The sequence below is a fragment of the Habropoda laboriosa genome, unplaced genomic scaffold, assembly GCF_001263275.1.
Source record: "Habropoda laboriosa isolate 0110345459 unplaced genomic scaffold, ASM126327v1 scaffold84, whole genome shotgun sequence".
Classification (NCBI taxonomy): Eukaryota; Metazoa; Arthropoda; class Insecta; order Hymenoptera; family Apidae; genus Habropoda; species Habropoda laboriosa.
In genome coordinates, this window is record NW_017100202.1 from 1,789,019 (window position 1) to 1,813,333 (window position 24,315).

Here is a 24,315-nt window from a genome sequence, read left to right on the forward strand (position 1 = left end):
TTACAATTTAACTGGAGAATAATTGTTGTTAGAATATGAAATTACAAGTTCATAAATTTCACCCAACGATTCAGCAACAGTCTAACGAGTGTGTGAACAAACATCACACTTCCACGTTCGCGTTTTTATCTCCATTAAGAATGACTCGAATCGCAGCTGCGTTCATCGATCAAGCGTCCTTGTTTCCTTCTCGTCGACGAGCATTCACCGTGAACCAGTGACCACTCGCGTCGAGCGTCACGAGTGCTGCTTTTTCACCACTTCCTTCTACCGAATGCTGTATCGAGTGAATCCTTTTGCGTCCTTTAATCTGCACGCATCGCACCGCGTGTATACGTGACGTTGACGATTTGAGGACGCTGTTGAACGTCAAACGCATGCCCGCACAGCCAGGACTCTCTAATGGAGTGTCCTGCCAGGTCGAGTGGCTCCGTTGCATATCATTTACCTGTTACGAGCAAACGCAGTTACACACTCGACATAACGCGAATGCTTTTAACCGCGTGTCCTTCGTCAATGGCCACACGAATCGAGGAATCAATTCTATGAGACGTGCCTCTTAACCCTTTTAAGACGGTGTTAATCTGGGACAATTGGAGACACTTTTAATTGTGTTTAACATTTTATTTTTATGAAGGATATTCACTTTTATGCTAGAAAATATGGAAAACCAATCAAAGTGATGATATCTATTTAGGCGTACCAATTTTAATTGGGTATTCTCGAATTTTCCTTTATCTCTATAATTTTTTGAAAAGTACATCCGCTTAGAGAACTCTTCAGTTTCTCAGGGCAGAAAATAAGTCATAAAGCCAAGTAAAATAAGTACGATAGATTGTCACTAAAAGTGATTGGTTTTCTCTGAAAATTGAAAATGTAAAAAAAAAATCACGAAAACAAAGAAAATCGAACCACTAAAACCACTGTAAATTTCGAAAGTACCAATTTTCCCATATAAACCGAACCCCAGTTTACTCGCCAATGGTAACTTGGTCATATCGTGCCATCAGTTTTCTCTTCACTCGCGAGATATTCAATTACACCTCGATTCTCGGAGCAGTTAAGTCAGCAAGCTAATGTGACTATAATAAATAAATCAGGTTCACGACGATTTCAGGTCAGGAAACGATTAGTTTCGCTGTCAGTCGCGTAGCTACATTGGGGAGGATGACGATGTCCAGAATTGGGGTCGAGGTCTAATCCCAGGGGTTTCCCTCTCAATGATGTCGTGCACGAGGAATTTTGGAGAAAGTTGTATCGTAAGTTGATATATGGCAGTGAAAAATATGAAATCAGTGTGTAAATAGCTGTCCGAATAGCCTCCAGCTTTGTATGGTATACTGGATACGAGTACAGTGTGGGTGTCTGTGATTTATCGTGCCGGAGAATTGTAGCTGCCATTAAACAGCTTGTACTTGAGATATTACGATTAATACTCGACGTTCTTTCGTAAGAATTTTGTACGTAGAATAGCGCAGTCCTCGTGTAACCTGGATTATGTAAGAATTATTTAGTTAACGTAACGAAGCTGCTTTCGACACGATTAACCGTAGTATAGTTGACACTTTAAAAATAGTTTGGAATTATGTTACAAACAATTTGATTTATCAATCCGATATCAAACCACACGATGTTCCTCGAAATTTTACACCTATACACACAGCGACAAACCTTCCTCGCAGCTTTTATGCTTTGCTTAACAACATCCATTTACCCTAACACCGAAACGGTTGCTACATAAGCCCCGAGCTCCTTATTTCCGAGCTTCTATAAGCTTCCACTCGTTACCACTCGGAGGAGGATGCATTGTTGTTTCGGACTGAGCGATAAGCGACGTTCCTGAGAAAAGATGGCCGAGCAATAGCGACTGTGATCCTCGAAAACCAGCTAAGGTCCGACGTTCTTTGCGATAAAGACGCAGATTATCCACAGAACGATACCCAAATCTCGTGAAACGACAAAAAAAAAAAAGACACATCACGCTCACTCTTCCATTTCATCTCACCGAAGGGAGAAACTTGTACGACAAAACTAGCCACGACCACCCACCACCGTTATACACCACCGCAGTAACAAAACAATTCACGCGCGAATTACACTGAAGCATCGGAAACGACAAAAAGAGAGAAAAAGATTAGACTCCTACGAACGAGAGAGGAACAATGCGGAGAAAACGTAGGCGACCAAGGATAGAGAAAAGCTTTCCCCGAGTGACGACGTTTTCTCGGAATGGTTAGCTCGGCTGGTCAGAAAACTGGCACGGAAGAAAGAAACGGGAGGATGAGGGCGGAGAAACGAGAGGCGTATTACTCCGTTTCCTTGGGCCTCTTAGGAGCACTTAGCGAGCTGTACGAAAAATTTCATGCATACGAATGCACGAGGAATTCTAGATGCACGCCGTTTTCACCGCGCGTTTCGAATTAAGAGACGGCGCGAAAGCGCAACGAGAGACAAGCAGAGAGAGAGAAGAAGGGTTGCGCGGTCGGGTGCGAGAGAAGGAGGAAAAGCGTCGAAAAACAAAAAAATAAAACGATAAGAATTATGAAAAAAAATGTAAGAACAGCAAAATATTGGCCGGATTACGAGAGCAACATGATTTCTGTCTTGCAGGCGGCGCGGAGACAGACGCGGTACAGGCGATCTTGGCCAGATACCTGCAGAGACGTCTTCAGGGCTCGCAGCTGTCGACGCCGCCGCCGCCGGCGGTCCTCTTCAGTAGCAATAACCAGGCGAGAGTGAGACAGGCGAATCAGAGGACTGGCAGCAATGCGTTGCCGAGGAATGTCAGCGCGAAAGAGGGGCGAGAACGGGTGGAGGATTACGAGGATTACGAGGACGACCTTGAGGGCTTCGAGGACAGCGAGAGGAGCAGGACCAGATTCGATCTGTTCGCTGGTAAATCCTTGAGCCAAGCTCACATTCCACCGTTTCTGGATTTGTCTGTCGCATACCTTTGCCATTTCGGGATTGTCGATCGGTTTTCTGGGAAGAGAGTGATATGTCACGATGAAATGATAGCGATTACGGTGTAAATCGATCACTGTCCTCACTTGCACGTTGTAATTGCCGAGTACATTCCATTTTTTTTTTTTTTCTTTTAACAACAGTTCGATGTTGACGACGTGTAGAATCTCTGTGGAAAATAGAGTCGAAGGATTCTATGACAAGTTCTCTGCGCGTATTATGGTGTTTAGTCGATGGTGGATAACCGCATTAGCATTTAGGCGAGAAGTACATAACTGCGAGCTGCGTACGAGTTTAGAAATTAGAATTGAAAGTTTGCAGAACGATGTATAACGTGGTTGGCAAACGGTCGTGTTGGATAGTTTAGTAGCACAGAGCTAACAGAAGATGTCACCCTTTCGATTTTTACCGTGTAAGTTTAGCCTAACCTAGTTATCGATCACACGAAGCTTTCGAAATGTTTAGAGTCGCTATTACGAGAAAGTGCTAAAATAGCAATTTTCACAATGATTCTACATCTTTGATTTCCCCGGTCGTTACGACAGGCGCAACTATTGCATCACGTTAAAACTGATTTATCGTTAGATTATTAAATTCTCGAACGGAATGGCTACCTAGGTGGCACATCACCTTGAAAGCAAATCGAACGTGCCTTGATTTACGTCCTCTTCTTGGCGTCTTTCCACGATAAAACGGTATAGAGTAGCTTCAAAGTTATTACGAATTCATTCGCGGGTACGTTTTCAAGTTTGAATCGCGAGCCTGCGATTACTCGTCTGCAATTACCACGGTTAATCCGGTTATCCCGTTATTTAGCCGGACCACGGCTGTTATTACACGTAAAATACAAGGATCGACGGATTATTGAGCGGGCCGGTGTGTAACCGTGCAACGCGGATAATCAAATAAAACGAGGGCTAATCGGACAATCGAAGATAACGCGCGGCCCCGATCGAACGGCGCAGACATCGGTACATTAATATCGCAATATTCGCGCAGGCCTATTACTAAGCCCAGAATAACGTTTCCAGTTCGCTCGCCCCGGCTAATCATTTCCGACGGAACTGATCGAATTTGTCCCCCTCTGATAATTTATTCATTCTGCTCTTCCGTGAAATTATTATTAGACGGTGAATCGATGGTTCTTTGTTTACTGTGTGCCGAGGAAGATTTATTGTCGTTGTAACGATTTTTAGAAGAAGAATTCACGCTATTTCAACCCTTTGACGCTCACACTTTTGTCAACTTGATGTCCCAGAGATGATCAATTTTATTTTTTTTTTTTTTTTTTTATTTTCTTCTAGGCGTGCAAGAATAAGTTTCTCGTTATTTATAATGCTGTAACAGAAAGTATAACGCGGTATGGAAAGTGAAGGAAAATAATTAAACAAAATTTTAGTTTTAAAGGGTTAAGTGAATTAGGATTCTCTTCTGATCATATCTGATAGGGTCTGAAAAACCCAACGCTATAATTTTCTTTCTGTTGTTTTTACAATTAAGAAAACATTAGCAAAAAGAGGATTCAATTTATCTCACCTTATCAATTTCAAATTTCCTTCATCCTTAGATCCACCCATTTCTACTATTAAGCTATCATTACCATTTTGAATTAGGACGTAAAGATTCCTCGTAGTCATTCGGGAAACAGTAAAATTAACAAAGAAAATTGAATACAATTTGTACAATTTTCAATTGTATTCACGACGACAAAAAAATGGTACACCGAAGAAACCCTATTTCTCGATGCTCAGACATTTCGAAAAAACGAAGCAAGAAGTCCAAACCACAATTACATACCTTCGCCATCTGACACGGAATTCCGCGGTCGATTCACAAGGTGGAGCGAGACGGTCGCTGTCCTCCGCTTCGAAATTACTCACCTGCCGCGTGTAATGCGGCGACAAGGGTGTAGAGGAGCGTGCATTGACGTCACGACGCTGCCTCTGTTCCGTGCCGTTCCGAGCTCGTGTTGAATCGTTCGACAGCGGAACACGCCCGTCCTGCTGGCTGCACACTTCAGATCCCCCGCATGTCGTTTCGACGCGGGAATGCGTTCGTCCGTCACAAATGCCCCTCGTTCGCTACGCCGCGTTTCTCCGCCGAGTAGGGCGGATTTCGCGTCTCGATCCACGGCTGTGATCGAGCCCTGACACCATCGTTCCTCCCCTTTGTCGCAAACGGAACCGTGGAAAACGCGGTTCGACGATCACGGGAACAAGTCTGCCTGTTGACGAAACAATTTTCAACGAGGCCCTTCACAAGCGTCTTCTATTATCCTATTCCTCGCGACGATATTGATTTTCGTGCGATATTTTTACCGCTCTTTGGTAGATTTTTGGACTCTCGATTCGATTTAAAATTGGACTAAAATGGAAAGAGTTTGTATAATAGATGGACAGAAGTTTTTTTTTTTTAGAGTTTTATTGGATATTGCATTGTTACTCTTTTTTTTTTTTTTTAGAATTGCATTGAATATTGTGTTATTAATTTCAATTTATTTTTTATTCTACATAGAGTTGCAGTAATTTTGCAATTTTTCATTGTTTACTATATTTAATTGCTGTATTATTAATCTCAGTGTTAGATTTTTGGACGCTCGATTCGATTTAAAATTGGACTAAAATGGAAAGAGTTTGTATAATAGATGGACAGAAGTTTTTTTTTTTTTTAGAGTTTTATTGGATATTGCATTGTTACTCTTTTTTTTTTTTGAATTGCATTGAATATTGTGTTATTAATTTCAATTTATTTTTTATTCTACATAGAGTTGCAGTAATTTTGCAATTTTTCATTGTTTACTATATTTAATTGCTGTATTATTAATCTCAATTTATTCTTTTATTCTATATACATAGTGGTTAAGTAATTTTGTAACTTTTCTTTGTTTATTGTCCAATTGTCGGGTCAGTGAGGTCCATTTTTTTTTAAATGCCTTTGGGGTGTTTCGTGCGGTAATGCAATTGTGGAACAGCATTGCACACGATTAATAACGGTAGCATTGACAAAGCACCTATAATCATAAAGTGCACGTTGAACACGTCTGCGTATAGCAATGCGTAATTAACAGCAATCATAATAACAATAATAAAATGCATAGTGGTTAGGTATATTGCGTGTAGCAGAATAATGTCATACATCGTGAAGTTAATCGACTGTCGCTGTAATTTGTATTCCATTTTCAAGAGGTAAATTGTGTTCGTACAAATGTTCGAAATATCATTTCTTGTATTAAGTACGATTTATTAAAAAACGAGAATGTAGAATTTTGTGTGGTTGGTTTGTATATAGATTTTCTTTTTAAATAAATTTTTGTTTCGGTTTGTTTCGAATTTTTACCAGAAACAGTTACAGAATATCGTCGCAGTTAATTTTAGTAGCATTTGGGAGTTGCCAGTTACCACAATTCCCGTTCAATTTTCATAAGTTTCCTTTGAAGACCCCGGCGAGGTAAACCGTACACTTCATCAGGGAAAAATGGAAATTGAAACTTCCCCTTTGTCTTTGAAACTTCAAACTCTCGAGAAAGTTCGCGGCCGTCTCATAGAATCTCGCGTTGAAATTCATACTTGATCTGAAATTTTTCGTAGTCCAGAACCTGCTCCGTGAAACGAACACTTCCTAAATCCTTCATACAAAATACATTGTTAAAAAATGATTTTCGAAAATTCATAAATCCATATTGTTAAGTCATTAGGATTAATACGTTCCCAGACGCGGGCCTGGAAATTCTCCGGTCTTTCGCAGCGGTCATAAACCTGGGAGGCCATCGAGCTTTGAATTTCGATGTCTTTTCTATGGCCATTGTGCACATCTGCTTGCCATACTTTAGCTTTCTAGTCCTTCGATTTCTATTTGACCATGCTTCATTAGCGTCGAAGCGCCACCCAGATTTCTTACCTGCTGCGCCCATTGTTGGAGACACGCGGAGTTTCCGCGCGCGTCACTCAAGGGTGCACGGGCACTAGAGAGTGACCGTTGACTTGGGGGCGTCACCTTAGTTAGTTTTCGGTACCTGATGATTGCCAATCGCGTTAGATTCGAGTTCGAAAATGTAGTCGACCAACCCGCGTGTCTCACCCCCCGCTGAAGGCTCGTATCCGAGGTGTCTTGGAAATTGGCCGAGCCCTCGTTCGACAGAATCCGTCTGACAACCGTACGAGTAGTTCTTCGGAAAATAGTCGTTGTTAATAGTTATTTGTCCTCCTAAACACGGAGGTGGTCCTTGGAGAAACGAACGTAGCAAATTTAGTCGGCACCTAATTTGCAACTACTTAGAATTATCTTAGAATTATGGTAATAAATTAAAAGATATTATTTTAATTATGAATCTTCTTTATTTTTGATACGCGAGGAAGGCACGTCGCTATGCAATCAATCAAACAAAAAGCATGGGCAAGACGCAGAGTCATACTGTCTCAGTATGTTGATTATTTTTGCCGTTACTATTACACAGACACATACTCATTTCTCCTTATAATCCAACAACTTCAATTTCAATCTTCCCATAAACAAACTCTCCAACGTGACAAAACTTAATCGTCACATACACAAGTCATCATTCCTTATCCAAACGCGCTTCGTTCCCACATTCCCCGAAAGCAAAATAATCCCGTAAACCTAAGCGTATCAATAGCAAACAATCTTCCCAAATGAAAACTCGATTCTCTCGTTGAATGTCCATCGAAAGCGGGGGGGGAAAAAAAAGAAGAGAAAACCTAAACTCGTTCATTACGTTGCATCGATGGAACAGAAGGAAACAAGAGTTCCACGACGGATTGACATGCATGCAAACGTGACGTATTCCGCTTCTCTCCCTTGCATTCCTTTTTTTTTTTTTGCTCACTTTTTATTAACGAAAACGTTTTTGCACGATCAATTCCCCTGCCTTCACGGCGAGCCTCTGTCGAACGATTTGAAGTTCGCCAGCTCGATATTCCGGTTCGGACCTTGTCGTGGTTTTAATTGAGCGCAAGGGATTTCGATATTCGTCCGATGCAATATGCAATCGAGCGAGCCATTCAATCGAATGGTCGCGGGCCACCGATTGCATAGCGATGCAGCGACAGCGGGGTCGACTTGTTGATAAGTTTTATTTGTTGCTCGTCACCGGGCCCGCCGTTCCCTCTCCACTTCCCTTTGTCACCAGTCTTCCAATCGGTCCCCTCTTTTCGACGTTCGTCCAATTAAATGTACGCGGGCTGTTTCACACCGTAAACTATCGCTAGGCGATTCCTTTTCCGAGCTTTATACCGCTCATGCGCCGGCAAATTGTTTAATTGCGTTTGTATTTGCCGAATCAGCGACAGGGTTTACCGGATTCGGCGAATTCACGGGTCACATTCCAAGTTGTTTCCCGGTCGAATTTGTGAAACTGAGACGTGGTTTATATAGTAAATTTGGGGAAATTTTGGTGCTCGGAGTTTGAGGGAGAGCAAAGGTGTTGGTGTGAACGTCGGGAAGTGATAATCAGCGAAATTGATGAAACTTTGGTGTATGGTAGCACTCGAAAATATATTTCACACGTATTTTATTTAGTAGAAAGTAGTTCGCTTTGAAGGGGTTAAAGTCGCTGCCAAAGATGAGGGTAATAAACATATTTGGTCAAAATTATTTATGATCTTTTATTTTTCAAATTTGTCGTTGGAAAATACAAAATTCGTGAATTTTCAAGATATTACAGATATTATGTTTTACAGATTATATATTTTAAAGATATTTAAATTTTGAAGATATTGAAGATGTTGTGTTTTACAGATTGTAACTTTCGGAGATATTTAAATTTGAAAGATTTAGAGATATTAGAGTAAACATATCTACTGCCTCCAACTTTGACGGCGATTTTCACCCTTTCACTGTGAATGGTTTCTAATATGAAAAAAATACGCGTCGAATATTTTTTTTTGAGAGCTACTATATACCAAAGTTTCATAAAAATCAAAGAAGCATTATAGTACTACAGATAGAAGTGAAAATGTTTAGTTTTGTTTTTTACTTTTTCTTAGAATTCCATCTTCTATTTTCTTACGAGGTTCGAAAGTGGTAAAATTTCCGCGTTAAATTAGAAAAATATAATTTCAACCGCGCTAAGACGATGGCGGTGGCACAGAGACCGCGCGAAACGCAAAAATTCATGGAGGATTGCGAATTCGTTTCTAGCGTTCGCGCAAAAAGGAAGTGTGTCAAAAGTGTTTGCAGTATTTCGTTCTCCATCGCTTGAAAGTTTCCTTTGACCCGCGGCGGCTAGGAAATTAACAGATATGCAGGTGTGTTTGCGGAGATTCGAGCGGGGAAAAGTCGCGAAGAAATGCACGGAAGAGACAGGAACTTTCGAAGATCGTTTAACCTGCACTTTAAAAAGGAATTGGAAAGGGCTGCTTGGTTTGAAACGTGATGATACAAATTGAATTCGCTTGAAGACATTGTAATTTGAACTTTCGGTAGCATTGGAAGTTTGCCTTCGCAGTTTTTTTTTTAAACTGAAACTTACTTAAAAAATTAGCAATTCGATCAATCTTAGAAATTTGCCATTTTTCAATTTTTTTTTTTTTCAAAGTAAAACTTACTCTTCGCTATTTAAAAAATTAGCAATTCAATCATCCTTAGCAAAATAGATTTCAGAATCGATAATATCTGAGCCCAATCTTCGGCTAATATTAGTAAAAAGAAAAGAAATATTCATGTTTACATTTGAATCATCAAATTCGAATCTATAGCAATTACTTTTTAATCACGTTAGCGATGGTCAATAAGCTTTCCGGTAAATTTCACAGTCGACAAATTCAGTATTAAGCAACTTTTCACACGAGAATGACTCCAATATTAATCTTCATTTTATTTGTAATAAAAGTGACATTCTATCCCGTGTAATTACATAATGTCTCTCGACAGTAATTTTGCATGTAATTCTGTTCGTTCTGAACAGTTTCCAGCCATCACGAGAAGGTTGCTTATGGAAAGTACACGTTTCTCTACTTACGTTTGAATTAAGTCTATTGAGAAATAAAAAAAATGGTATTAACGTATCGTGAAACAGGTTTCACATCGGTCGTTTCTGTCAACATTACGCATATCTCAATTATATTCTCGATAATCCGGAGTTTATTAATAAATCGTCATTATCTTACGGATTAGAACGACTCGGTTCGTAAACACATCGAAGGTATTATATACTGTCGCCTAACAGAACGCTAGTATTTATTGCATTATCGCGTCACATTAATTACCTATTCGTTGACGTATCGTGGAAATTGCATATTTATAAAATGACGTTTCGCTGTTATATGAGAGTTAATATGTTGCATAATGGAGCGCGAAATTAATGTGCTACATACGCATTTTGCACGAATAAATGCGAAACTTGTTATCCGTTGTTATCGTCGTCGTTGGAACTTCATTCCGACCGATACACGCGGAAAATGCATTTTCACTGTCACATTTTGTTGACGTATTCAATTACAGGCTAATATGGGCAACTGTATCGTGAGAATGGTGTATTTTATTGGAAAGGCTCCGGTTGTCCTTTCAACCTATCACGGTCATTCCGTTCTCCATGAAATTTGCAATAGATTCTATTTTAAATCGAAGTAACAAGGATAACGCATCTGCACTTTTCAAACGAGTCGTGTCAATTTCATATTTTATCCCAATTTAGCTCGTTTTCTCAAATATAATCCTTTTCTGAAATTAGCGAAGTCACTCCTATTTATTCGTAAGGATTTTTGTGCAAATTCATATTTTCATGATTATAATTGTAAAAATAGAAATTTGATAGGCAATTTTTCCATTCACTAAATACTACATTTTGGGTTTATTTATGTATATATTTTTGTTTATGTGCATTCTGCGTATTTTTGTGTTTTCAAATTTTCCATAAATTCACAAAAATCCTCAGTTTATTCGTAAGAAATTCATTTTCTTAATTGGCACCTGTTCAATTATCTTTATTTAAAATATTCCAATAACTAGTTTAAAATTCCATCGATATTCCAAGGGTCCCTAAGTAAAATGTATATACATCTTCCAACAAATAGAAAAAAGGAACTTAAAAAAATTCTCGAAAGAATCCAGTCTCAGGCTGTTTTCTTAAAAATAAAGAAGGGGGAAAGCTTCTCCCTCTCCGTCGATATTTCGATACAGTAAATTCTCTACAAGTGTCAGTCAGTTTGGATTCTACAAGTGTCAGTATAGATGGTCATTGCTGCGTCATTGCTGCGCCTATGTTATCTCGCTCGCTGTCAGTCAAGCGTGCAACGCTACACCACTCGGTTTCTTTTACGAGATTTCACGGCTCGACAATTCATAATAGAAAAATATAATTTCTTTAATTTTACTTTTTTTACTTTTTTTAACATGTTGGTGAGATTTTTCTGTTAATAAGTAAATGTTGTTCAAATTATGTCGTGTTTGATGTCATTTTCATCAGAAAAATCTCATCAATATGTTAAGAAAAATTTCGGGATAAAAAAACGTAAAATTAAAGAAGTTGGTATTTAAATCGCTTGGTTGCCTCCACTCACCTTTCATCCTTACCTTTTATTCGCTGTCCTTGTTCGGCAAACTACAAAGGAGGGCGCGATGCTCGAAAACGTAGTCCCTGACTCTACAAGTGTCAGGTTTACCTTCCTTGCGGACTGACACTTGTGGAGTATTTACTGTATTACGTTAGATCGCGTTTCGCCAATATCAGTTTAGCCTGTGTACAACGGGTTCTTTGAAATATCCCAAGTGAATAATTCCATCCGAGATACATATATCTCGGCGACTAGACTGTGCCGGGCATTTACGTGGCTGCGGTACAATTTCGCGAGTTGGTTGAATTACGTTTAACCGTGCACGCGGAACGCATAACGCCAGGAACAGCAGCCCCGATCGCGTAAAATAGTGATGAAATTGCGAATAGAGCCGATATCTGCTCATCACCTGTCAGCCTGGGCCGACCTACCATATCGTTTCGTCGTTTCCTCGACACTTGGCAGGAATTAATAATTGTCCATCCGCGCGCATAATGCGCGCCGATGCGCATTCATATTCGCCTCACGCGAATAATAACCATTTTTCGTTATTCCTGGCCCGTTCACCGTTCCGATCGAAATCGACCATTTATATTTCGAAATATTTCCAACGACAATACCGCTCGATCGTTTATCTCTTATGTTCGTTTAATTGCCGGGCTGAAGGGAAATATTTGCCAGACCGAACGCGTTTGATTGTAGCTGCGATTAATTGTTGTGGAATTTGTTAACACGGATGTTTGATAATTTCGTCACTTGCTTCGTGCAAAAAGAAAGGAACATTTGAAGTATTATATCTGGTATAATTTGTACTTCATGTGAATATTAAAGCAGAAGAATTTTCTTTTATTTATTGGATGAAGTACAATTGTAATATTGATAGTGCAGAGAGTGTACGTTGTAAACGTGGGGTTTGATACGAAAATTGGGTTAATTTGTGTTTAAAATTACATTTTCATGTAACGATGATAAACCACTTTCGAAATTTCCGATTATTTATTTGAAAATTATTATTATTCTATTTTAGCAGAACGATGTTGCGAATTAGTTGCGATTTTCGGTAAATATCGTAACGCTTCCTTCAATTTTTTTCTGTTTAATTTCAATTATATCATATACACGATTAAATACATCTTCCTTATCAACCCCCGCAAGATTTCTATTTTATCTAATACCCACCGCGCACACACTACTTGTCAAGATATTCTCAGTTAACTTTGACTGTTTATGGCTAGTTCGCGCAACTATGTACCTCCCCGACAAATATTTACCCGAACTTTAATTTGGTAAACGTTCCATAACCCGTGACCACCCGATATGTTTCACTCGTGTTCAGCGAAACATTTCCAGTCTCAAAGTTGCTATTTAACTTGACCTGTGAGTTCCATTCGACAACCGAAGTAAAGTAACCTCCGTTCGCTCTGAATAATTCTTCTCGACGTTTACAATACTCCGGGGATTAGTAGAAGTAGAAATTGAAGTGGAACGTGCAAACGGAATGCAGTTTACTTGTAAACGAATTTCCATGCGTCGTGTTTGGAGAAATAATCGATCGAGACACGGGTTTCTCCAAGTGTCCACGTAACCGTTGCACAGCAGAGGCACGACGAGCGTTCCACGCTTTCATCAGGAAGTTCGCGAATAAGAACGACAAACCCGGAGATTTCTAACCCAATATCGCACGCAGATGTCTGTAAACAAGCGGTCTAGCTGGATTTCACCTCGCCTCTCTCCGTTTCTCTTTCTCCACGTCTCTCCTTTTTTTTTTCTTATTCTTTTCATCGGACCTTTGCCGACCGTTCGAAGAAACCTTTCCCAACTTCGGGATCCTTTTCGGTAAGTATTTTCGAAACCTATTCCGTTCAGCGATTCGTGAATCTTTACTCGAAAAACTTTTACCCTTTGCGGAAGCCCTCGCCTGGCTTTTAGGATTCATCCAGGAGGAAAAGTGTTCTTACGGTGTACTTTCTCATGGACGTAATCACGTTTAACTGGCTTTTAAGGGACTCCGTTATAGCCGAGAGAAAATTAGAGCTTTTCAAATCGATCCTCCTTTCTACTCGCTGCTTTCGGACATTAGGTTATTCCGGAGTTTTCACGGTTTTGAATAACTTCGCCGGGGTTTCGTAATCCGTCGCGACTGAGTTATGGGAAAGCGGTGAAATTGGAAGATTCTCGTTTGTTCCAATTTAGTTCATTAACTCATATAAAATGGGGTAGGTACGTTGTAGAAACGACGTCATAGAGATTATCACAGAGAAGTGACTTAGATATTTCTTTTTATTTAAGGAAAGTACGTGTGTTTGTGTGAGTTTGAAAAAATGAATGCAAGCAGTGAAGCGTGACCTGTGAACGAACGAGGTTCCACAATTAACACTTTGTAGGCAAACATTTCCTGACACTCCGTAGGTCTAATTTTCTTACTGTTCTAGGGTTTAAAGAGGTCTGAAAAAATTCGGAGATACTAATCGAAGTCTGCACTGCATTATAGAATTGTTCGTTAAGTCAAATGTTTCAAGCTTTCTTCGATAAGAATTCTTTTCGAATGGACGCAAGAATGAAATTCGACTTGGGTCATAAATGACCCAGACCAGCCCTTAAAAAGTCACAATGCTTTATGACAATTTTAGTAGCCGTTCTAGACAATTTCTGATGTCACTGCTGTTCAGTTTTTTCCTTTTCCCTTACATGTTCATACCACTGTAATTCTGCAGGTGTAAAAAATCATATTCCCTCAGTATCCCATTTCTTAAACCCAAATGAAAAATGAAATACACTGTAAAAGTATCAAAATAAAAAGTTCATCACATCTTCAAAGATGACAAATTCCACTCTGTCTTACCACTTTTCTCTTTAAAACGCCATAATTCCTCCAGCAAAATACATTCATCGTCCCCGATCCCGAATCAAACGTTCCGCAATATTTACCGCATTCGGCAAAAATACGTAACACGTGGCGCGCTCGACGGAACGAGGAAAGGTCGGGGTCCGTTTACTACGAAACTTAAATTACGTCCGCGGCGCAGGAGGGAATAATGATTCGATTACTCAATGCCGGTTGACGAGCGTCCCCCGACGCGACGTCGCGGTCCTCGACATCCTGTTTCGAACTTTTAATCAGTTTACGCGATTTCGCGGGAATTGAAGTTTCCGTTGGCCGCTTTAAACGCTAATTAAGCTGTTTCGCAGGGCTACGATGCATTGTGCTCGTGCGGACGCGTGTGCACCAGGAGAGGTGCCGCGCTTTTCGCTGCAATCGCGGAATTTAAACGGTGCCGGTTTAATTAGGGTTACACAGTTTTGCCCCGGCGAAATTAGCGCGGCTGCACAGGCACAAAGGCTCGCGGAAACTAACGCGACCCGTCGAGGGCCACGTTATTAAAATTACGACACTTCGTATTAGCGACAACGTTGCGTTGCAAGACGTGCGGGGCAACGGGGACGGTTATTTGTCGGCATTGTCGTGGATGAATTAGCAACTTTGTAGTTTCTTCGGGGAGAGAAAAATTGCGCGGACAGTCTGTTCGTTTGGAAATATGAGATTTCTCTTGGTTTCATTTCGACGGGGAATTCTTGGGGGTAGAACGACGAGGGTGTAATAAAAATTGCTCTAATTTTGAGGGGGGTTTCTTTAAATTAGACGATCTTTTGTTGGAGCGAAGTTAAAGGATCGCGGAAAATTGTCGATCTTTGAATTGTTGTAACTTCGTGAAACGAAATCGTATTATAATTTGTCTGCGATCAATTTAACGGGGGAAATCTGTAATTTCACCTCGCTAAGTTAATTTTTCTGGAAGACACTTTTCTATTAGGAAGATGGACGAGAAAGTGAGGATGGTTCATTTTCTCGAAATTTGTACGAATTCAAAAGACTGTGCAGAGTTCAAACAATTTTTCTCACGACTCGAATCACAATCTGTTTAAAGATTGAAGCTTCCTCTTCACAACGACTCCTAGAAAATTCATGTACGATTTTTTTGCGCCGTTTTATTGCGTTTTGAATGAAAAGTGCGCCACAAGCATTGAAATACCTCGAAATACACCTCGAAGAGGTGCAAAGAGAATTCCTTCGAGTTTATATTCTCTAAAAAATTTCAATGCTACAGACACACTTGTTAATACAATTAATCTTCAACGTTAAAAACTGAGTCCAAACTTCCAAGTGTCACTTCAGTTCTCCAACAGTCTCACGCAAAAAAATTACTCCGACAAAGTAAAACACATCCAACTGAAGCACAGCTTTCTGTTCCCCACCGAAAATCGCCAAGAACGTCAAAGCAAATCCACAGTTTCCTTAATACCTTTAACAAACGTATTTGCCGGAAGAAAGGATCCCGTTGAAGCGGATGAGAAAAGTTTGCCTGTGTCGCGAGGGCTCGAGACCTTAGAGATCCATAAGCTTACGAAGGCGACAAGAATCTCAACCTAGCCGTTTTCGTCGAAGATTCGACGTTTCTGCTATCGGCGATCCTACGCTAGGTTGCAGTCCACGATTTACACCGGGGCCGGTATTTACGTTTCGCAGTTAACTCTGATTTTACGAGCGGCAGACAGCAAAACGTGGAACACGAGAGCCAGATCCCCTCTTAATTACACTTCTTGTAACGAGCCCCGGAATCGTACACCTACGCCCCGAGTAACATAATTCGACTGTTATGCAGTCTTTATCGTAGGCGTCGCCACGGAGACGAGGAGCTCGGCACGCTTCGTGGTGATAATTCATGCTAAAACACATCGGCGAGTGTTGCACAGTGATTTCTGCAGGTTCCATTAGCGTACCCTACTTGGGACAAGTGTACTTAACGTTTGCCGGATTTCTCTCTCGATCGGCTATCTCCGTTTTCGGTGGAATAATTAAGAGGGTGGTTATGGGTAGAACCGTAAGTCGATTAGCGAATGTTCAAGGGGAATTTACCGAAGGGTTTCTTTCTTGTTGATTGTAGAAAGGGAAATTTGTGCTGCGAGAAATTCACGGTACTGGGAATTTTGATATTTTGTCGATGAATTTTCTTTTTTAACACGTTGTCTGCCAGGTTGGTCACCTGTGACCGGAGAATGCTTCCTCGATGGGGTCACGGTGGTCACCTGTGGCCGGAGAGCCTCGAATGTTCAGAATAATTCAAATAAAACGAATATCGTCAACTAAATATTTCGAACATTGTGAATTTAGGAAGAAATGAATAATATAATATAATACTACGCTTAGAATAATAGAAATTTTCTTGTGGCCCCCTGGGCAAAACATTAACGATTGTTTTGGGTATTTATGAAATAATATTTTATTTATTTATTTTTTAATATTTGTGCAATATGCACAATTTTCCAGAAGAGCATTTGGTGCATAGTTTGCCCCTAAACGTTTAACCTAGATATAGCTATTCGTATTAGCTGCACGAGTAAATTCTCTATTGAGAATTACCGTATAACGCGTTATTTATGATAGTTAGAGCGATAAACATATTTCGAAGCAGAAGTTAAGGAAATTCTGCGAATCTCTGGTATTTCGTGGAATTGCTAAAATACTTTATTACCGTGCACGAATCTCTCAATTTTTCCAAGATTCTATATGCCACACTTTTCACAGATTTCATTTTTATCAGAAGTTTTTCATTTAACCAGAGTTTAAATTTAAAGGAAATTCCTTGAAACTTCTGTTTTTAAAATCTCACTTTCCAGTCTGCTGCTTTAAGAAGTCCACCGATGATTATGCAAAGTCTCGCGTCGGAGGTTGACTTTTTCGTGGAACTTTCTGAGAAAAAGGAAAAGGTCACGTGAAATTCTGTGCGTAGACGTTGCCTTGTGAAATACGAAGATACAACAATCGATACAAATGCTCAAATATAAACAACGAATTATATTTCTCCTTTTACCGTTTCGCGTTCTATTCTTCCATTTATTTCTCTGTTCGCATAAAAGCATTTTGATATGTTTAAAGCGTGCAACTTCAAAAGTTTTTCACGTTTTTCCCTGGCTAAGCTACTTCCGCGCTTTCTCCCGGAGAAGTGTAACCAAACTATGGAAATTTTGTTACGCAACGTGCCTCGAGTTTGTTTAGGGTAACGCAGCTTCCCCGTGCATTCCTCCTTGCGTGCTCGCTTCTGAATATATTTCAACTTTCCACCCTTCTGTCGTCGTTCGGTCCCTCTGTCGCAAACAGTTTGCAATTGTTGCAAGAGTAAACTCTCTGTTATCGTTAACATTAGGTAATGTAACATTTTGCTATTTGCCAAAGTAACAATCACGCTGGAAGAAAAATTGAGATTTCTTTTCGAGCAAAATTAATCGTGTTTTCCATATCTTTAGCGTTATTCCTCTTGTTTACTTATAGCGCTCCAGAATAATACTTAGAAAGCTTAGGTAATTTTTTTTTCGTTTAATGAAATTTATTTTTCCGTGCGTTATTTTCAATCTGAAATTTGTGCACAGAGAAAACCTGAAACACTTGATAATTCATTAATTAGAAGTCTCTCGGTATATTTTTCACCGAGTTTCACCGTACGTCTCTAATAAAACTGCCACATAAAGTACACTTTTATCAAACTCTCGAGCTGCCACTTAAATATAATTCCTCTCGCAATTAACCTGAACGCATCACGTACCGAACAGATCGCTACTTTACAACCGTTCCATTGGGGACTTCACCGGGCGAAACGACCCGATAAATAACATGAATCGCATCAATCTCTTCAATTACACGCGTCTAAATTTACCCAGCTCACATTTACATACTCCTCTCCGTACAGAGAAATCAGCGTAACGCTGAAAAAACAACGTCCAAGCCGGACGTTGAAAAATGTAAAAAGCACTCGCTTTCACCCATGCTGGAACCTGTCACGGCAGCTACGCATTTCTGCTCAGCTGATTTCCGTGAAAAACCTGGTCACTCGAAACGATCGTGAAAATTGTACTCTGATTTACTGTGAAAAGGAAAACAGAAAAACAAATCGCGAGCAGCGATACGGGGCAATACGAGCTTCTGCTGGCTGTTTATTCGTTGGGGAACAGAGGAGCTATAGTTGTACGCCGGTGGATGAATGCAGGCGCTTTCAGCGAGGCCTCGAAGGTTATAGGAGGATCTGCACGACGTTGATAAGCGGCTATAGACAAAACGAGGCATTATTGCTTGATCGTTTCCAAGTCCGCAAGCCTGGCTGAGCGCGATCAAGCCTCCTCGAGCGGCGACTCGCATGCGAGGAAGCCTCTTGGAGCAGGAACGGGCATTATGCTTGGAGGAATGGAGCCGAGGGTTCGCTTCGTTGCCTAGACTTCTTCCCTTTAATTAGCCGTCCGTGGCACTCGATGCTCGCCCCTTGTGGAATTGCTGGGCGAGCGTGGCTTGTGAAAAATGTGAAAATTATGAACTTTTTGTGCATCTGGTTGATGTTATTTTAGAGGGAGAGGCAAGCGAGTGCAGGGATTGTTGGATTTCGGGGATGATTAACACGTACCAATCAGGGATGATTAACACGTAGCCGAAAGGCAGTAGGAAAAAAGCGAGGCGACAGGAAGGCAGTCTTGCACGGACCTCCAAAGCCGTCAGCCAACGTTTAATAAAGATCTCACTACTACCGTGTGGGTACATAGCGTAACCCTAGTCACGCCTTATTATTCGTAACCACATTACTTCCGATAATACTTAAACTAATTTTAGATGTAAGGCGATACGATGCGCGTAGAAAGGAAGTCTACGACAAAAGGCCTCGTGCCTTTTTCGGGGCTCCCTTAAGTAGCCTCTTTTCCCCGGGAAAGTCCCAGGAAGTGGGGGCGCGGGCCTGCATTGCCAAGAATCGAGAGATGTTTTTCCAAACATCTCCGAGTTTCTTCGTCCTTGAGGGCCAAGAGTCGCCAGGTCTAAGTGCGTGGCCCCCCCGTGGCGGTCGCCACATTTCGATTAATTAAACAGTAACAAAATGTGCGCCGATATGCAAGGAATGAATGCACATCTCGCCTTAAAAGAAATATTCCATTCGAATGGGAGAATAATTAGAAAGTTGGATACGTGATGTATCGCAGTTAGGTAACGGTTCGAAGGCGAAGTTGCGCTACTCTGTTGAGTTCAGTAGCTTAAAAATCATTTGAAGCAGGAGATTGAAATTTTGTAGGAGTTGGCAGGTCGTAAAAGTGGGCGTTCGAAGTTGGAAAGTTGTGCAGAGCTTTTACACGAGCGAGTAAAAGTCGATGGAAGGTGTCCCTACGGGCGAGCTTAGTCAGAATGTATCAGTGCCTCCTCATTGTACTTACAGATTTCGAGCCTCTTCCACCCACGTGTCCTTTTATTCCAATCGATATACCTTCTCAAGAGTCACTTTTCTACAATTTACATCACTTAACCCAGTTTCAAAATTCAACCGTCGTTAACATATAGAGTGACATTGTACACCTATGAACTTAACCTAAGGCAAGTCTTCGCAATTCTCATATTCACACATTACCAATCGAACAGATGTTTAAGTTTACTAAAATTAATTCTGGAAAAACTGATAAAGAATCCTATATTAAAAAGATTAGTAACGTAAAATTGGACGATAATATTATGCAGCGAAATTTTATAAAATAGTACACGGGAATGGAATATCACTCTGTGTAGATAATACAGTGAAAAATGGTAGGTTTACCACTTCGGTTGGCAATGTACTAAGCTAAAATCACAAGAATCGACGTAGGGTTAGCACAGAACAGCCAAAGCACCCGTTCGATACCTAACTTATTAAGTAATTGCAGAGAAAAGTTCTATTGCACAATCCGCGAGCAAAACTCCGAGTGTAATGCCAACAAACGTAAAGTCTGAATCGAGTTTTCTTAGCAAAAAAAGTCGCTCTCGTCGCAAGCAGCTCGGTGCTCTCCAATTAATTATGCTGGATTTAATTGGCGCCAGGCCACGTCTCGAGATCTCAGCTGACGAGCCGCTGAAATCCTTCGCGGTTCCTGCAATCGCCATCGGAATTTCCAATCGATCGTGAAAGTGGCGTTATAAGTCACAGCGAATATTTACGTAAGACACCGGCAGGCCGCGGCGCGAACCTGAATGGCTCAGGCCAACGCGAGCGTGTGTGCACGCGCGTTCGATCGAGAGAAATGTATCACGAAGTGTGGCCAGCTCGCTCTGCCAAGGCCGGTCTACCCTGTGGAGAAAGTGGCTTCGTGACTAGCTTTGTGTTCGATGCCTGGTAGACCATGGTGTGTCCACGCGATATCGGCCTTTCAGGAACAACCGTATACTCGTGTCCCTTGGGACTTTTATTTTCGATTTACGACCCTGCGACTGTAAAATGGGACTTTTCACTCTGGAGTAGATTTGAGCGTTAGCTCGAGCTCGGCTCACTCGGATGAATGAAATTCACTGTGATCTTCTTTGCTCCGGGAAATTCAATATTTTTAGTCGGTCGACTCGAATTTTCTTCGATTTTTCGTCCAAGTATTTTATCCCGAATCCACGATTTAAAATTTGGTCCAAGATTTTTTGGGTAAAGTGCGATTTTTTCTTTCGCCTTTAGATCTTTAAATTAAGCAACGTTACTCGATTCGTCGCTCAGAATTACGAACGATCGCCAACATTTATCGAAGTTTCAAGGTGAACGTTTGCGTTCGACTATTAATTTCATTAGAACATCCTGTTTCGAAAATTCCATATTCCGACAACCTTATACGAAGCTGATCGTATTTTTACCATGCCTGATACCATTCCTTCGACGTCAGCCGTACAACGGCGCGGTAATTAGCGAATAACGAAGATTGCACAAGGCGGTAACAATGACATTGACATTTCATGACATTGCGTTTCTGCATTACAAACGGGATATTTATGACTGGTATCGCAACATCTCCGTAAATACAACGTCTCGTCTGTAACTCAATTTGTCAGACATTTCCTTCGACAATGGGAAATAATTAACGTCTTTCAATTTCCACAGGGGAAACGTTGATTCGTTATCCGTGGATAATCAGATTTCTATCTAATTGAACTCGTAAGACAAGAAGCGGAGACCTTTTCGTTCTAACATCGAAAATATCGCTCGTATTTAACGTGTAATTAACATTTACCGTCGAAGACGGTGGAACAGATTAGTTTCTGTCGAATTCTGTTCGAGACGAGAAGACCTTTAAAGAACGATTCGAATAACGTCTCCGTGTTAAGTTTAACTCGATATTATCGAAAATGAAGGAACTCTTCCTGGGAATCGGTTAATTAGCCGTCATTGACCGGTCTCCTCGTTGCGAAATTTGATCGACGTTAATAAGGAGGTTCGTTAATGGGTCGATTATTAAATTGAATATCGACATTTTCGCTTCCGTCGCTCGGCGAACAAGAGCTCACTGGCACGGCACGTCAATAATTTTAATTAGGAATCGACTGACCCTAATTTTCGCGAAGGACAAAGGAAGCAGTGTGTATATATACGTGTGCTCGAGGAGAATTAAAGTCAACAGGCACTTTGTCTTACGTAATTCCTTTGACGTAATTTAATAGTTATGAGATACTTGAAAAAAAAAAAACATTCTTCCGAAGAAGAAAATTGTTGCACGCGGTGCGTCATTCGACCTAAAATTACAACGTTGACATTTCACAAGCACCAGAAAGTCGATATTTTTGAAACGAATTCCGTAAGATTAATAATTTCAATTTAATTTATTCAATTTAACACCAGGTTTAAGGGACGAGTGATTTTGACGCATTTCGAACTTCACAAGGAAAATTACGGAAACCGTTTACATTTATCTCCTACCACTTATGCTTGTTATAAATTTTATATAAATATATAATATCACATAGTTTCATTTATAAGTTAGAGTGTAATATGTTTGAATGCAAGGATATTATTTGGTATCTGGGAGAAACGCACAAAAGGTTTATTTATCCTTCGTCGATACATGTAAAATGTTTGGTACGAAATAACTTCGAACAAATCAATGCAGTGTTTCGGGCGTCTGGCTTTAAGCAGCCGTACTCTCCCGTTACAATATTAACGAAACGGATAAAACGATTTATAACACTTACTGTGGGAAGGCGTCCGGGTAACCTCCTTGTACTCTCCTCTCTCAGAGGCGACCGGCGGATAGTCCAGCCGTTCTTTCCATTCCAGGAGCGATCCAGGCATAGCTCCCGTACTCTCCTATCACAATATTTAAGCGACACGCGTATGATCGGAGAGTCCATCCGCACTTCTCCTGGTAGGCGACCGGCGGATAGTCCAGCCGTTCTCTCCATACCACCAGAAGTACTACGCAATCCTCTCCGAGCTTCCTCAGGCGTCCGGGTAATCTCCCTGTACTCTCCTCTCTCAGAGGCGTCCGGCGAATAGTCCAGCCGTTCTTTCTATTCCAGGAGCGACCCAGGTATAGCTCCCGTACTCTCCTATCACAATATTCAAGTGACACGCGTAAGAGTCCACCCGCACTTCTCCTGGTAGGCGACCGGCGGATAGTCCAGCCGTCCTCTCCATACCACCAGAAGTACTAAGCAATCCTCTCCGAGCTTCCTCAGGCGTCCGGGTAACCTCCCTGTACTCTCCTCTCTCAGAGGCGACCGGCGGATAGTCCAGTCGTTCTCTCCTCCAGAGAGTGACCCAGGTGTCAGTCCCCGTACTCTCCTGTGCTGCAAGGGCGTCCGAAAGCTGGGCTCCGTACTCTCCCACTCTGAAGGGCGACCTCTCTCTCAGCAGAGTCCAGCAAGACTGCTTGGCTGCGTCCGCGGCCGTGATATTTATACTTGAGCGTTGAAGCTAGGCTTCGTACTCTCCCACTCTGAAGGGGGACCTCTCTCCCAGCGGAGTACAGCAAGACTGCTTGGCAGCGTCCGCGGCCGTGGTATTTATATTCGATTGTTGCTAATGAAGCGCGGCTTATCAACAAGACGCGTCGCTAAGTGTTTTCCCGCGCGAAACCGCGAGACTCCCGCGTAAAACCGCGAGTCTCCCGCGTAAAACCACGAGTTTCCCGCGTAAAACCGCGAGTCAACCGCGGATCGCAAGCTAGTTTCTTCTAGAAGCTCCTATCGCTTCGCGATTATTCGATTGACGACGAGGATAGAGAGTCGTCCCTCTCACTTCTTCTTGCGGAATGGAAATTTTTGTCGCCGTCTTCGCTGCTGGTTGTTACATGTTGTTTTTTTAAAAAAGTCTGCGGTTTCATTCACGCGTCAATTTGACGTCGGTAAACCTAGTGTTAATAGAAAAAAAAAATTTGCAATTAATTCCAATGAAATATCGCCAATAATTTTCTATAAATTTGTCTTACACAGATAATACTACCTGCTTTCTTCTCTTTTATTTATCGTGAAGAAATAACGTTATTCAGTTTTTGTATTCAATTTACGACCAAGAGGAGTTATCGCTTAATTTCCGAGTTTGTACGTTGAATTTACGACGAAGAGGAATTATTGCTTCTTTCTCTTCCGAATGTCTATATTTAAATGTTATTGGTTTTACCATTGCGTAATTATTCGTTTGCCCCGAGCTAGGTAAACAGTTTTTTCCCCCCCCAACAATGCCCCGGTATGTTAAACAACGGGACAGGGTTTGAGCGAGGTGAATTACGTTCTGTGTGTACTTTCATTTGTTAGGAGAAGTGGCCCGTTTGTCTTTGCCCGGGAGATCTGAGAGACGCTTGACTTTAATGAAGACGCGCTAATTCTTAGAAATGATGTAAGCACAGTGTTGCGTTCAATTACGGGCCGGTGCATCACGGTCGCAGTAAATGCTCCACTTCTACCTTTTCGCCGGCTGAACATCGTTAAAACGCTGAATTATTGTTACGAAACGGCTAGTGGAAACAATAAATTAATAACAGCAAATTTATTCTTCGTGAACGCGAGGTCTGTAAATTTCAGGATAATACTCACCTC

The 24,315-nt window shown here is 41.2% G+C and overlaps 1 protein-coding gene across 1 annotated transcript in view; it reads left to right on the plus strand.

Annotated features, from left to right (window-relative positions):
- The window catches only part of LOC108570435, a 97,721-nt gene that overhangs the window by 31,175 nt on the left and 42,231 nt on the right, over nt 1–24,315 (plus strand). The window contains exon 2 of the mRNA XM_017932295.1: nt 2,609–2,895. Within this exon, the coding sequence (XP_017787784.1) occupies nt 2,609–2,895 (287 nt within the window). The remainder of the gene's footprint in view (nt 1–2,608; nt 2,896–24,315) is intronic.